Here is a 15,290-nt window from a genome sequence, read left to right on the forward strand (position 1 = left end):
ATTACTTTGTGGGGTTTAATAGTAAGTTACATGATGCGTTCTTATATACTTTTTATCATTTATATAGTAATTTTAGATAATTTTTTATAATTATGATTTGTACATTTAATGATTGATATACTTACACACTTAAATACACATATGCAACAATTTATGTATTCATATTCTAATATATTTATCAATTCATTTATGTTTTATTTGATGATATAATATGAATGTTGAGTTCTATTTTAATGTTTTTTTTTTACATGTATGTCTATATTTTTTGTACAGAGATATTTCATTTGACTGCTAAGGAAGGAATGATTAGCGTAAAAAATACAGGACTGCGTAGAGTCTTTGGAACTGAATTGTTGTACAAACCTGTGGTTTTTGGAATTGCTTTTTTAATAAACCTACTGTTTGGACAGACATTTGGTCTACCCCTACCTCTTTTTTTTTTTCTTCTTTTATATGCTAAAAATGCTTTACCATGGGACACTCTCAGGCGTCTTATGGTAGTTTAGGGACTGGTACAAGCTACCATGTGCTAAAATTAATTTTTTAATCTCTGGGGTGGGTCAAGGGGAGGAACAGAAAGTGGGTGTGTTCTGGGATAATTGGTTAATGTAGCGACATTAGTATATGCTAACCAATCAGTGCATGTTTAGCACATGAGCCCTTACCACCTACAAAATACGTGGCAGTAGGGACTCATGCACTAATGGCTATGCAATAATGGAAAAATTAATGTGCAGCCATTAGTGCTAGAAATAGGAAAAAACGGCTATTTTACCCCTGCAGAAAAAATGGCCTTAAGGTGCAAGAATGACCTGTGTAAGGATATACTAAAGCCACTTTTTACCACAGCTTAGTAAAAGGGCCCCAAAGTTAATCTGTTGTCAAGGGTTTTTAAGCTTTAAATAGTGTCTAAGATCCCCTATGATTGTGAACTAATATTATATGGATCTTAATAATGTTTACTTGTCTGCTATTGGCAACATTTTCTTTGTATGGTTTTTATCCTATTAGGTTTCATGAGGGAATGAGATAGTCTCGATTATTTATTTATTTATTTATTTGCACATTTATATCCCACTTTTTTCCACAGGGATGCGGAATATGATAAATGTAGTATAAAAAATAGAATGTAAAGTTATGCTGATTTCAATGCTACATATGTATAACAATGCTAAGGAATTGTTACAACTGTTTTCAAAATACTGAGGTATGTTCATAGATACTTTTTGGGCCCTGTTTACTAAGCCACACTGTAGGCGCACTAACCTATAAAGGCATATGCTAATGCTAAAGACACCCATAGGAATATACGGGTGCCTCTAGAATTAGCGCACACTAATTTTTAGAGTGTGCTAAAAAGTTAGCGCTCCTACAGCGCAGCTTAGTAAACAGGGCCATTTGTTTGTACTGATATATTGCTGTTCAATAAAATCCATAATATCTTGTATTAAAATACAGGGAATTGCTACTTTTTTTTTTTAAAGACATTTCCCCCCCATATTCAGCCCTATTTAACCAGCCAGAAATGGCTCCTGGTCAAATAGAAATTAACTGGCTATCCATGAATATTCAGTGAAAGATAAGTGAGTTATCTCCTGCTGAATATTCATGGTCGGCACTTACTGCCAGATTCTATATAACGCGCCTAGAATTCAGCACTGAAATCTATGCATATTCTATAACAACATGTGTAACTTAATTGTCTTAACAAGCTAATCAGCATTGATAACAGCACTTAGCAATCAATAATGAGCAATAATTGTCAATAATTCAAATTTAGGCACACAGCTCGCTAAGCGTATTCTGTAATGAATTGTGCCTTAAGTCTAATGTGTGCAGTTCAAAAGGATCATGGCTATGGGCAGAGAAATGGGCATTTTGTGGGCATTCTAAAATTTACACAAATAGAGGGATATTTTCAATATGACGTCTAAGTCTGACTTTGGACGTTTTGCAAAAAATCATCCAAAATCCGAATAGCAAAGAAGGTCAGTTTCAAAAAAGAAAAACTTCTATCTTTTGTTTTCAAAAATAGGTTTTGTGATTTGGACGTTTTTTTCTTTGGTCTATTAAAAAAAAACATCAAAATGCAAAACGCACAAAATCAAGCAATTGGGATGTAGGAGGAGCCAGGATTTTTAGTAGACTAGTCCCCCTGACATCCCAGAAAACCAATAGAGCACCCTTGGGGGCACTGCAGTGGACTTAATAAAATGCTCCCAAGTAAATATCTCACCATTGCTCCCTTACCTTGTCTGCTGAGCCCCCCAAAACCCACTACCCCCAACTGTACACCACTAACATGCAGAAGCCTCGAACAATTATGACTTTATATTTAAATCTTTTTATTAAAGTATAAAAAGGAACAATATGCTGTCCAACTATTGTGTATAAGTTACAAACAGAAAACAATAATAACTGCAAGCAGCTATAATAACCCTCCTCACCACCACCCTCTGTCATTCCAACCCCAGCAATAGCTGATTTCTACTACCCCAAGGAATCTTAATCCACTCTGATAAAATGTCCAGGGGTACAAAATACAACCCATTCTGTATGCCCTAGAGGGGAGAAATATATCCTATGAAGCACGATTTTTTAATCTGTGGATGAATAAGAAGTCATCAACAATCTCAGGATTCATTCTAACTCTCCTGTCTTCCACAGTCCTTCCTACTACTACTACTATTTAACATTTCTAGAGCGCTACAAAGTGTACGCAGCGCTGTACAAACACAGAAGAAAGACAGTCCCTGCTCAAAGAGCTTACAATCTAATAGACAAAAAGTAAAGCATTTAAATTTAAAATATTTAAGCAGTCAAGCACAAGAGAACAGTCACAGAAGGACAGAAGATGTTGAAGGGTGGTCAGTGTGATTAGGTGTAACTCTGGTTGGAGAAGGTGATAGAAGAATAGAAATGGGTGAGGTAAAGTAATGAGTGGGTTGATAGGGAGGTTATATAAGACATGTCACTCTAGGGGTGGGTGGGTAGAGGGGTAGGGTGGGTGGAAGCAGGAGAAGGTATTCTCTGCAGCCTATCTGTGAGTTGGAAAATGCTCTCTGAAGCTGCTGCTATAAGTTGTTAGTTTTCTCTCCCTGAAAGAGATCCAAGCCACACCCACGAAGTTCAAACTGTCAGTGGGGAGGGTGAGGGGAGGAAATGGCAGTGCTTGATGAAAAAGAGAGCTCAGTTTGATAGGAGATATACTATAGGATGTCATTCTGAGGCCAGGCTAAGTCTAAAGCAGGAGAAGGTATTCTCTGCAGCCTATCTGTGAGATGGAAAATGCTCTCTGAAGCTGCTGCTATAAGTTGTTAGTTTTCTCTCCCTGAAAGAGATCCAAGCCACACCCACGAAGTTCAAACTGTCAGTGGGGAGGGTGAGGGGAGGAAATGGCAGTGCTTGATGAAAAAGAGAGCTCAGTTTGATAGGAGATATACTATAGGATGTCATTCTGAGGCCAGGCTAAGTCTAAAGCAGGAGAAGGTATTCTCTGCAGCCTATCTGTGAGATGGAAAATGCTTCCTGCAATAGAAGATGTCTTCTTAGAAGATGTGCTGGTAGTAGGATGTACAGGATCCCCCATGCAAATTTTGCTAGTTGTGGCCAGCATGTTTGCTTGTTTAAAAAAAAAAAATCAAAATATTGTCTGCATCACTAAAACATAAATAAGTGTCCAGTTCATTAAAAGGCTTCAAAGTAGAAAATGACACATGGACAAAGTTTGTCCCCATCCTCATGGGATCTGTCCCCGCCCCATCCCCGTGGTTACTGCGGGTCCCCGTCCCTGTGTCATTCTTTAATATCAACTGAGCATATTCTATATACCACGCCTATATCTAGGTGCCACTTATAGAATACGTTTAGGAAGATATTTTAGAAGCTTTATATAGAATCTGGCCCTTAGTGGTTAACTGGTTATATCGTGCACTATAACTGGCTGTTCTCAAATATTCAGTGCATAGCTGGCTAAGGGGTATGTTTACTAAGGTGTGTTAGCATTTTTAACGTGCCTGTAAATTTAAGGCGTGTTAAACAATAACGCGCCTATACATTTCTATGGGCACATTAGCGTTTACCGCACGTACACCGTTTACACACATTAAAAACGCTAACGCGCCCATAGCACCACTTGGTAAACATAGAGGTAAGTTTGGTGGCCACATCGAGCCACCCAAATAGCAGATCTATCTTTAGCTGCTATAAACTTAATTGTCCATCACTGAATATTGGTTTGACCGGTTAAGTTTAAGCCAACCAAAAATGAACTGGATATTCAATACCATTTCCGATGACCAGCATTCAATATCTAGCCTCATCGCCAGCCGTGGGAGGTTGCCAGGCTGCCTCCCATGTTCTCAATATCGGCTCCATTTGTCTTTTAGATTCAGTGTTTGGCTTACCTCACCATCTGTGGATTGCAACAGCAGTTCTTTTCTACAGGTGGCCTTGAAGTCTCCAGCAATTGCACTAATATGAACTCCCTTGGGTGCCTCCATTGTTAAAGACCGTGTAGGAGACTCAAGTCTGAAAAAATAGCCATCAAGAAAGCAAAACTATAATAAACAATACATTCTGCAAGCATAAATGAACATGATTTATCACATCAAAAATAAAACAGTATCAGTTTTCTGGATAGCTACAGAGAATAGAAAAAAAACTGCAAAACTATAATTTTAAAATAAAATAAAAACCTTGGAGCACATTTTTAGAAAGGATGCACAGCATCTGAAGAGGGAATTTATCAATGTGGTCTAACCTTAAGATGTGTTATTTTATTGTTAACCTCACTTGTTAGTAGTTAAGTTTCAATGAATAAAACTGGACCTGTGTTAAAATAGGTAGTGGTAAAACAACACATCTTAACAGCAACTACCAATAACTACATCCCCAAATGTGTAACTAGTGGCGTTTACACATAAAAATGTCATCTATGTGTAAATGTCAATTTTGCAAGGTCAGTGTTTAAAAAAAGGAATACTTGCAGCCATTCCAAAATTTGATGGTTGCGATAAGTCCAGTCCTCTAGCATTTGGAATGAGTGTGAAGACAATATCCCCAAATGTAGGAGAGAATAAACCAGATTGCATGATAATATTAGCCAAAGAAGTTAACCAATCCACAACAAATTTAAACGAGTTCACTGAAACGTATACTGGACACATCTAGAAAGCAAGGAGATTTAGAGAGTATTAAGGAGTACAACAGTGCTAGTAACAGTATGAAGTAATACCCAGCATCTATCTCCTGGGAATGCCTGCTCTTGATATATTTATTTATTTATGGCATTTATATCCCACATTATTCCCACCCATGGACAGGCTCAATGTGGCGTACAATAGTCTATTAAGCAACATTAATACAAAATACAGGAATTAGCATCAGAGAAGGGAAAGAGGAACAACAGGAGGGATGCAACATGGGGATGACTCCACGATCAAAACTGCTGTAAATAACTTGAATTTTATTAGTAAAATAAATAGCAAGATCTGATGCCGAAGGCTGGATGACATCAGAAGTGTTAGAAAATGGACATGATGATAAGGGCCCCTGTTTACTAAGCTGTGCTATAGGTGTGCTACCATTTTTAGACATAAATATTAAAAAAAAACATTAAAATAGAACTCAACATTCATATTATATCATTTTTAGGAATATATGAGTATCTCCAGCGTTAGCACGTACTAATTTTTAGCATGCACTTAGGGCCCTGTTTATTAAGCAGCATTATAGGTGCTTTAACATTTTTAACATGCATTAACCATGTACATGCCTACAATATCCCTACAGGTGCCTAAATTGTTAGTGCACGTGCTAAGTGTAGGCACGCTAAAAACACTAACTTAGAAAACAGGGCCCTAAAAGCGCCAACGCACCTTAGTAAAGAGGGCTATAAATGTTTCGTGAAAGAAAAAAGCTTATGTAGTATCTCCTGGAGGTGAAGGTATTTGCAGCAGCACTAACTGGGCCAGTTTTTACTGCATCTACAAAAAAAGGTGTTTTTTTTTTATTGTGACGGGAAAAGAGCATGTCTAAAACCAGCCTGAGCCCTTAACGCCACCCATTTATCCAGCAGTATGGGCTCATGAGCTACACCAATTACTGCCGGAAATGGCTCACGTGGGAGGAAATAAATAATTAATTCATCTAGGCATTATGGGTGCGTGTCAAATCTGAAATTACCGCCAGGGGAGCACACTGGCCTGACAGTAGTCTCATATGGGAGTGTGCTGCACGTGCATAGAGCCTACCGCAGTTTAGTAAAAGGGCCCCTTATTTCCTCCCACACACGCTACTTCTGGCGGTAATTGGCATTTGGTGTGCCGACCAGTCACCACATGTGTAGTGCGTGAGCCCTTACCGCTAGATCAATGGGTGGCATTGAGGACTCAGGTCAGTTTTAGACGCACTCTGGCTTCCATTTTACTGCATGCCGTTTTACAGTTGCATTAAAAGAAAACTTTTTGGAGACGTGGTAAAAACTGGCCCAGCGCAAGTCTATTACACGTACCTACACTGCCACAGGCCACTTTTACTGCGGCTTAGTAAAAGGGCCCCTAAATAAATTCATCCAGGCATTATGCGCATAAGCCAAATCTGAAATTACCGCCAGGGGGTGTGCTGGCTTGGCGATAATCTCATTTGGGTGAGCGCTGCACATGTGTGAAAGGGCCCCTTAATCGGCTATGGGACACCACATATAGGACTGACTTTTATGCAGTCCTATTTATGCAGTGATCATGGCCGGTTAAGTGCAGAATATTGGCACTTAACCGGCTAAGTGCTGATTCCACCCTCAGACTGCCCCCAAAATAGCAGATCACTTTTTACTGCGGCTTAGTAAAAGGGCCCCTTAACTGGCTATGTTTAAACCAGCTTTGTAATCCTGGAAATTCAATGTTGAAGCCCAGTCATGACCTTTTATTGAATTTCTGGACAAAACATTAGCAGCAGTCAGCAAAACACTGAGCACCGCTGGCTGAGTATTAAACTCTGGATGTCTCAGTGTATAAAATGGATGTTCACACTTAACATCACCAGCACAGGGACATCCATTTTTCATACATATTAGAGCAGACTGCATATCAGCAGTTCCTGTTCTAAAATACATGAGAAATGGATGTCCATATATGAAGTATGGACTTGAACATTCGTTCTAAAATGCCCCTCCACAGGTCCTCTGAAAACCATCTTTATCAGGGTTCTTAAAATCGGTTCATTGATTTCCAGTCTGTGAATTTAAAATAGGGCAGATCAAATATCTATAAAAATTGCTCAGGCAGAACTACTTTTCTAGGTGTTATATGATCCTATGTCTCGAGAAAATATAATAATAAAAAAATTATGAGAAAATATATACTTTCTCTTCTGCTCCAACATGTCTGAGAAGTACAATTATCAATTATGATAGCAATAAAACAAAATAGAGTAGTTTAGTGTGCCAAGAATTATGGGCTTCCATTACATGGCTTTTGCCATTGTTCTCTATAATTATTCCAGTGCCTTGGTTTTAAGGCACTATGAGAGTCTTTTACAAAGGCGCGCTAGCATTTTTTAGCATGGGCTAATGATTATTGCTTGCTGAATGTTGGAGACACCCATAGGAATATATGGGCATCTCCAGCGTTTAATGCATGCTTATTTTGGCGCATGCTAAAAACACTAGTGCACCTTTGTAAAAGGATCCCTATGCTTGCAGTGCTGAAGTAGCCCTAAAAATCATATTTCAATCACCTTCAAATCTATTTCTAATTCTTTCTTTTTTTTGGGGGGGGGGAGGGGGTCATTTTTAATTTCCTATAACCTAAAAGGTTTAAGGGGGTTATAAGAAACATTGTAATAAGATAATAAAATTAAAATAAGCTCATCATCCTTTGTTTGAATTAATACAGTTTTTTTCAGATTTATAAAAACATGTTTAAGAGAAGATGTGAGAAGGCTTAAATCCTGTGACAGGCTTCACGTTTTGTTAAAGAAAAATTAAACACTTTAATTATACTGAAAGGCACAGTGCATTATCAAATGTGACAGGCCAAAAAAAAATCATTTTAGTCTATAACAAGTAACAGCCTGATATTTATTGGATCAATGTTACTGCTATCTTTCTCACAAGTCAAGGGCAAACCTGTTGAAAAAAATCCTAAACTGTTCTCATGAACAGGAGCCAGAGAATAATAATATCCAACTCTAGCCTAACAGAACAAAGCTCAATATGTAAAACTTACAAATGACTTTAATTCATGGGAAGCACTATAACTTCTTTACTCTAAGTATTTCTATTAGCAAAACAGGAGAAATGTCAGAATGCATCAAGAGCGATTTTACAAATAGGAGTGGCCTAAAATTATATTCACTAAATTATTATTCAAGGGATGGGATCAACAAATCGCTAGACTATAATTAAATACTGAATCCCACTGCATAATGGTAGAATCTGTGTTTAGCTACCTGTAAATTATCTCCTGCTGGAATTTCTACAGAAGGAAAACGGCCTCAAAGAGCTCAAGGATATCTTGTATCTATAGAGCTTAATCGGATCCAGCTGATCCTCTCTTCATCACTGGCCGTGAAAAACCTTCAAGGATAGAGTACTGCCTACACAATATAGTTTGCAAGAAATGTGGTATATAATTCACACTACATCAATTCTGCAGTTTCTCTATGCTAAATTAATTTACAGGCTCAACGCAGACTCAGCTACCATTGGGTGAGCTTAGACAATCAAAAGGCACTTATCTTCATTCAAGAACCAATCGATTTATTCTGTGCTCATGCTCATGCACATGCGTTGAGTCTGTGTACAGCGGCTCCTCTGCTCACTCATTCAGTAATCTGTACCCTCTTGCCCCAAGCCGATGGTGGCCAGTGTTTCGCTCCTGCATTAGGGTATTGGAGACTGGGTTATACTGGATGTGGCCATGAATGTTTGCTGTACGACATCTCCTTTGGAACTTTAGACCAGTACTTCCCAACCCACTCTTGGTTGCACAACAAGCTGGTTGGGTTTTTTGGGATTACTGCTATGAATTTGCATGAGATACAGTAGATTTGTATACAGTGCATCTCCAATATATGCAAATGCTTCTCATGTTTATTCATTGTAGTATTATGAAAACTTGACTGGCTAGTGATGTCTACAGGAGAGGGTTGACATGCACTGCTTTAGACTATGACCCAAATTTACCAAAGTATGGTACTGTATAGAGGGACCCTTTTACTAAGCTGTGGTAAAAAGTGGCCAGCGGTGGTGTGGTGGCATGTTTTTGGTGCGTGCCGGGCCATTTTATTTACCGTGGCTGGGTAAAAAGGCATTTTTCAATGGGGTAATAAATGCAGTAAATTGCTGTGCGCTAAAAAAGTAGCAAGTGGCTATTTACTGCCTAAGTCCTTACCACCACCCATTGACCATGTGCTACTTGCGTGGTAATAATGCAGTGTGCACCAATATGGGCACTCTGATGATTGCTGCCAGGAACGACTCCACAGTAGAAAACAGAAAATTGTTTTCTACTGGGGGAACCAGTACGCACCAACTTCAGAATTACCGCTGGGCGCCCGCGCTACCCTGGCAGTAGTACTGATTTGGTATGCACTACCCGCGCGTTAGCCCTACCACAGCTTAGTAAAAGGGCCCCAGAGTGCACTAATATAGATGAAGGGCAATTCTATAAAGGGTGCACCTAAATGGCAACATCAAAATGAGTGGATATATATTATAAAAGGCGCACAGTTGGGCATGTCCTTGACAGAAAATGTGCGTATACTGTAACAAATGTAAGTGCCCACATGTCGTGGAATGTCCAATGATCAGCATGTGCAGTTGCTTGTACGTGTGTGTGTGTGTTGTACACAACTTGCATGTTGATGTCACAGAGGCAGGGACACTACAAAATGGTTGCTACCAGGAGAGTACCCAATTTTGGGGCATCAGACATTCTCTCATCCTGGCCAGGGTGTCCGTGAGAAAGGAAAACAATTTGTTCTCTGTGACTTTGCTTAAATTTTAATACTGCTCTTCCCTGTCCCATACCAAATGGAGTTCCATCTTTCTATCACTTATTTCTGTCTACTCTCATCTCTTCTATTCTCCACGTTTGATTTTAACTTTTTATATTTATTATGTAAACTGCTCTGAAGGCCTCTGTACAAGGGTGGTAAATCAAAATGGTAATAAACCTGGAACTTGACTGGCAGGAGAGGGCTCATATAAAAATGAGGAGGGCCTGGGAGATCCTGAAGAGGTATTTTAATAGAAATGCTGCATTCCCTGGAAAGGTAAGTGCCAACAGAGGGGCAGAGCTTGGGAAACAGTACAAGATTGGATACTGTATGATTGGGAAACAGATGGGTCAGAAGTGGCACCCATGCATAAACGGGTTAGATTGGCATTTGAGCCACAAATATATCACCAACTCTTACAGCAGGATTGGATGGGGGACTATAAGAAAGACAGAGGATATAACATGGTGACAGGACATATGATCCAACAGTTCTCACAGGGGCACATCTTACCACATCTGCCTAAATACAAGTCTGCACATGTAGTCACTCCTTATATGTGCTACAGTTTGACAGCTAATGTAGCCCTAGGGGAGAGAGCAAAGACCTAGGAAGTACTGCTCAGATGTCTGCCATCTGCCTGGCCCACTAGCATGCACTATGCCCACACATCGCTCCAAACGATCAAATACTAGAAAACACTGCACAAGTTCAGTGCTACAGCACTAGAGGAGGGCAACAAAGTGGGAGTGAGAAATAGGTCAACAACCTGCAGGACAAACCTGCAATGAATAACAAATACAAGGTTGAGGGGGAGGAGCTCTCAGTATCTTAAAGGTGAAGGTGGAGCACATATGTCCACAGGAACAGCACATTTTAGCAGGGCCACACACTGCATGTTCCATGTAATGTATGGCTTCAACTCTCCATCTCAAAACACAAGACCCTTTGCTTCTACAATGTTTAAGTGGCATATATAAAGCCCACATAAAAGCACAACACACTGAGGGAGATTGACTAGAAGGTACAAGTGGGTAGAATGTAGGACAGGTTGACATGTCAATGTTCCTAGACTGCCCCAATTTGACTGCCCTATTTGACTGACTGTACACTTGTTCTTTAGATTATAAGCTCCTTGAGCAGGGACTGTCCTTCTCTGTTAAACTGTACAGCACTGCATAACCCTAGTAGCACTTTAGAAATGTTAAGTAGTAGTAGTCAAGCAGATCCATTCCTGTGCCACATATGTACCTATGAACCCCAAGAAGACAGCATGGGCTGAAGCAATCCCTAGCATTTCACAGAGTTCATGGAGGACCGAGCATGGTAGCAGATAGGAACCTCTGTGGGGTGATAGTGACTCAACCTCTCTCTCCACCTCTATTTTTACATACAGATTGAGAACTCGAAGAAGCGGGCTGGGAATCTGTACCACATGAATCGGTTCAGTTGAAAGGGTCCATGTCCAGATGAAACAGGTAAGAAGCAAGCACTCATATGCTGGCACATTGAGGTCATCTATGCATGTCTGCTGTGACCACGGTAGACTCGGCCTTTGTGTGACTTGCAACAGCTATAGTACATTGATCAGTGATCTGACAAGGTGAGATTCCAGATCCAGTTTATGCCAGTTGAAAGTACCTGCGAACAACAGGCATAACACATCACTCTACGCTGCCACCTCACCCCTCAGCCTCTTCAACACGGTTCACCTGCCTCGTCTCATTGCACTGCTGGTCTGAAGGTGTGTTTGCCAATATCCTGAAAAAGCCATGGTCCTTATGCCAACTCTATTTCATGTGGATCACACACACAAAAAAGGGAAAAAAAACCTTCCACAGAAAGTCAACAGATGAACCAAATGGGGTAGAAGTCGCCAAAATGCAAATGTAACAAATAAATAAATAAAAAAAGTCAATGGATTCAAATTAATGTCCAAAAGATTTATTCATTCAGTCCCACAACCGATGGAGGTGGAAGAAGAGTCAGAGAAAGAGAGAGGAGAAGCCAGAGGCTGCTGAAGCCCCTCCAACCCCACCCTGCTAACCATTCTTCACAGCTCCCTTCACCCTTCTATCACAGCAGTCCCTCACAGCTCTTTCTCAACCATCCCTCACATCTCCCTGTGCCCTTCTATTACAACAGTCCTTCACAGCTCCTTCCACCCCTCCCTCCCAACCATCACTCACAGCTTTTTCCACCCTGTCTCCCAACCACCCAGCCCTAGTCATCCCGCTATGCCACCCCAGAAAGATATGATGGTAATCAGAATGTGGTTATAATCTCTAACAGTGAAAAGGTCCAAGTCCTTCAGCAGCCAACACCCCCTGCTCCTCATGTAACCATGTACCATCCCCTGTAGCATTTATGGGGTGGGGGAGGGAAGCTCAGTCTGCAACCCTGTGTGCTGTAAGAGATGATACACTAGCTGAACTGGTGTAGAAGATGGCCCTGCAGCAGGAGGCTCTAAACCAGAGGCTAAGGATCTGCATCCGTAAACATAGTGGAGATATAGTCAAGGAGCTGGGTAGAGTTGTAATCTTTCATGACAGCAGGAATTTAATCTGACATGAGGAAATTCAGCAGCAATGACTATACTGCCTCCATTCCATATATCCCCTGTATGTCTTAAATCTTACACCATTACCATCCCAGCCATCACTACAGCTCCTGATCATCAAGATTACCCATGTACAAGACATGTAAAGTGTGTGGCTGTCCTACTACCACTGTAGGTGTCCCCTCCCCAGACACATGAGCCTACAACCTATTTCAAAAAGGTAAATTTTATTTGCCTAATACAGAGCGAGAACTCACAACATGGTTGTTTGCTAAGACACATAGAAAAAACAGTTTTGCTCTAATGTACAGTCATTACAGTGAGCATATGACTCCCCTCCCCCCCCTGAGACTCCAAGTTACAGCAATGGTATAGCCACATGGTTTTGGGCTCATGAAATAATACTGGACAATCAGCAGTATGCTGTGCTTGAGCAACTCCAGACCTGCACACCACATCCTTACCATCCCATGAGATGGATGTCCAAGTTCACAGAACACATATGTGTTATGACGTGGTAAGTGTTATCTACAGGTTGACAACACATACATTTCTGCAGCTATACCAAGCCATGTTCCTGAGTCCTAAACATATGTAAGCACTGTATCCTACAACCAGAAATACATAGCAATGCAGATAAATGATGCATCAGACATCATTCCAGAGGTCATATGTAATTATGGATTGTGTCATTAGGGCATTGTCCTGACACCCCTCGGGAATAACTCATGGACCTGGCTAAATATGAGGAAGCCTACTCCTAATCTGCAAGGCAGAACATGACACCTGATATGAGTAAGGGCCCAAGGACAGTGGCCATACCACATGTCGTGAACCCTCTGCTTCCACTTCTCCTCACGCTCATCCTTCCCCTCTAACCCTATCCTCTTTAAACATGTTACAGGGTGCTCCAGAGGAAGTCAATGTAAAGATATGCACAATCATATCATGGGGTGATTGAGAGGCATATGTAATGCTTGTGACCCACATTGATCCCAGAAAGCATATTCATGGTCCACACTGTCACATTAAAATGCCTTTACACCAGTGCCATAGCGAGGGTGCCTGACACCCGGGGTGGGTCTCCGCTGCGCACCCCCCCCCCCCGGGTACAGGGCATGGCGCCCCCCCCCCCTCCGGAGCGCACCCCCCCGAAATGTACCCTACCTTTCAGCGGGGGGGCAGGCGGGAGGGCTGATCCGCCCCCAGTGCACGTCACTGGGAGCTGCATCGGCTCTGCTGCTTCCCTGCTTTCTCTGCCCCAGAACAAGAAGTAACCTGTTCCGGGGCAGAAAGACACCCCCCCAGTGCGTGCACCCGGGGCGGACTGCCCCACCGCCCCCCCTTCCTACGCCACTGCTTTACATCCCACATCCCCAGCAGTTACTATCTTTGTCATTGTACGGCTGCATTCCAAACTCTATGTATGCAGAGTCAGACTGTGCAATTCACTCATTGAGATATGTGTCTATGGAAACTATATACCTTTATCCCCTTGAAGATAAGGTAGCTAGGCAGCCAGGGAAGCCCTTCTGAATAGATATGAAGTCACCTGAGATGAGGAAGTAATTCTTTTAATCAGTCCTGGTTTTGAATTAACATCCTAGATAGGATTGTCAGAAATCCTGGACTTTTCTGAAGTCTTCCTCCTCAACCTGGGTAAGTTTCTATCTCTGAAAGTAGAGGACAATGGGCTGGGGTTTGGGAGAAAAGTCTAGCCTCTGAAGGCTGTAGTGGCTCCTGTCTACCATCTCTTATTATTTTTTCTGCCAGTGGCTGCCTTACCATGCCAGATTTCTACCTTGTTTCCCATGGAATTAACACATGCAAAAGGACATCCGTCTAAATGCATGACACTAGGCACATGCTACATTTATCCATACCTTGATGTTGCCCTAGCAATGATACATCCCTCTGGCTTGTAAAATGATTGCCACTTAAATTCTATGAAGGCAGTTGAATGGGGCAAACATGGAGCAGGAATGGACCATAAATAGCTGTTTGCTTGGCATCAGAAATGTCTGTGTGGAGAGCAGATCTATGATGTCCATAAACACAATAAAAAGGCATTTCACCAACTCAGAGCTGCTTCCTTAGTGTGAGTGACACCTATAGAGACACATGTCTGCAGGCTTACTGTGATGAATGCTCCTGCTGAGGAACAAAGGGGGAGAGGTAGGCTATAAATAATAAATATATACATATGGGACCACTAGGAACTCCCAAATTAGCCATGAATGGGCCCATTGAAGTAGGGGACAGTTAGAGAGAGTGTACACAGCTAAAATTCCCATACATTCTGCTATCCATTGAGGCATGGCTAATCAGAAAAGTCATAGAACACTTGTGATGAAGTGCCAAGAATGCACCCTAATAGTAACATAGTAGATGACGGCAGAAAAAGACCTGCACGGTCCATCCAGTCTGCCCAACAAGATAACTCATATTTGCTGCTTTTTGTGTATACCCTACTTTGATTTGTACCTGTGCTCTTCAGGGCACAGACCGTATAAGTCTGCCCAGCACTATCCTCGCCTCCCAACCACCAGCCCCTCGAGGGACATAACCATGTGGGGAGGGTTAAGAACATTCCCCTGTGGGATGTGTAGATTATTAATGACAGAGTTAGTAAATTGATGCTCAGAACACAGATATGTGGGTGCTCATCACAGAAGTAAGCAATTTTATTGCTAATTTTGTGCAGCTAGATTATAAGTGCCTAATAGTT

The 15,290-nt window shown here is 41.3% G+C and overlaps 1 protein-coding gene across 2 annotated transcripts in view; it reads right to left on the reverse strand.

Annotated features, from left to right (window-relative positions):
• SGCZ (sarcoglycan zeta) overlaps window positions 1-15,290 on the reverse strand; it is a 525,004-nt gene that overhangs the window by 16,359 nt on the left and 493,355 nt on the right. For both annotated transcript variants that reach the window (XM_030192644.1, XM_030192643.1), the window contains one exon: window positions 4,407-4,530. In XM_030192644.1, the coding sequence (XP_030048504.1) occupies window positions 4,407-4,530 (124 nt within the window). The remainder of the gene's footprint in view (window positions 1-4,406; window positions 4,531-15,290) is intronic.

The sequence above is a fragment of the Microcaecilia unicolor genome, chromosome 2 (assembly GCF_901765095.1).
Source record: "Microcaecilia unicolor chromosome 2, aMicUni1.1, whole genome shotgun sequence".
Classification (NCBI taxonomy): Eukaryota; Metazoa; Chordata; class Amphibia; order Gymnophiona; family Siphonopidae; genus Microcaecilia; species Microcaecilia unicolor.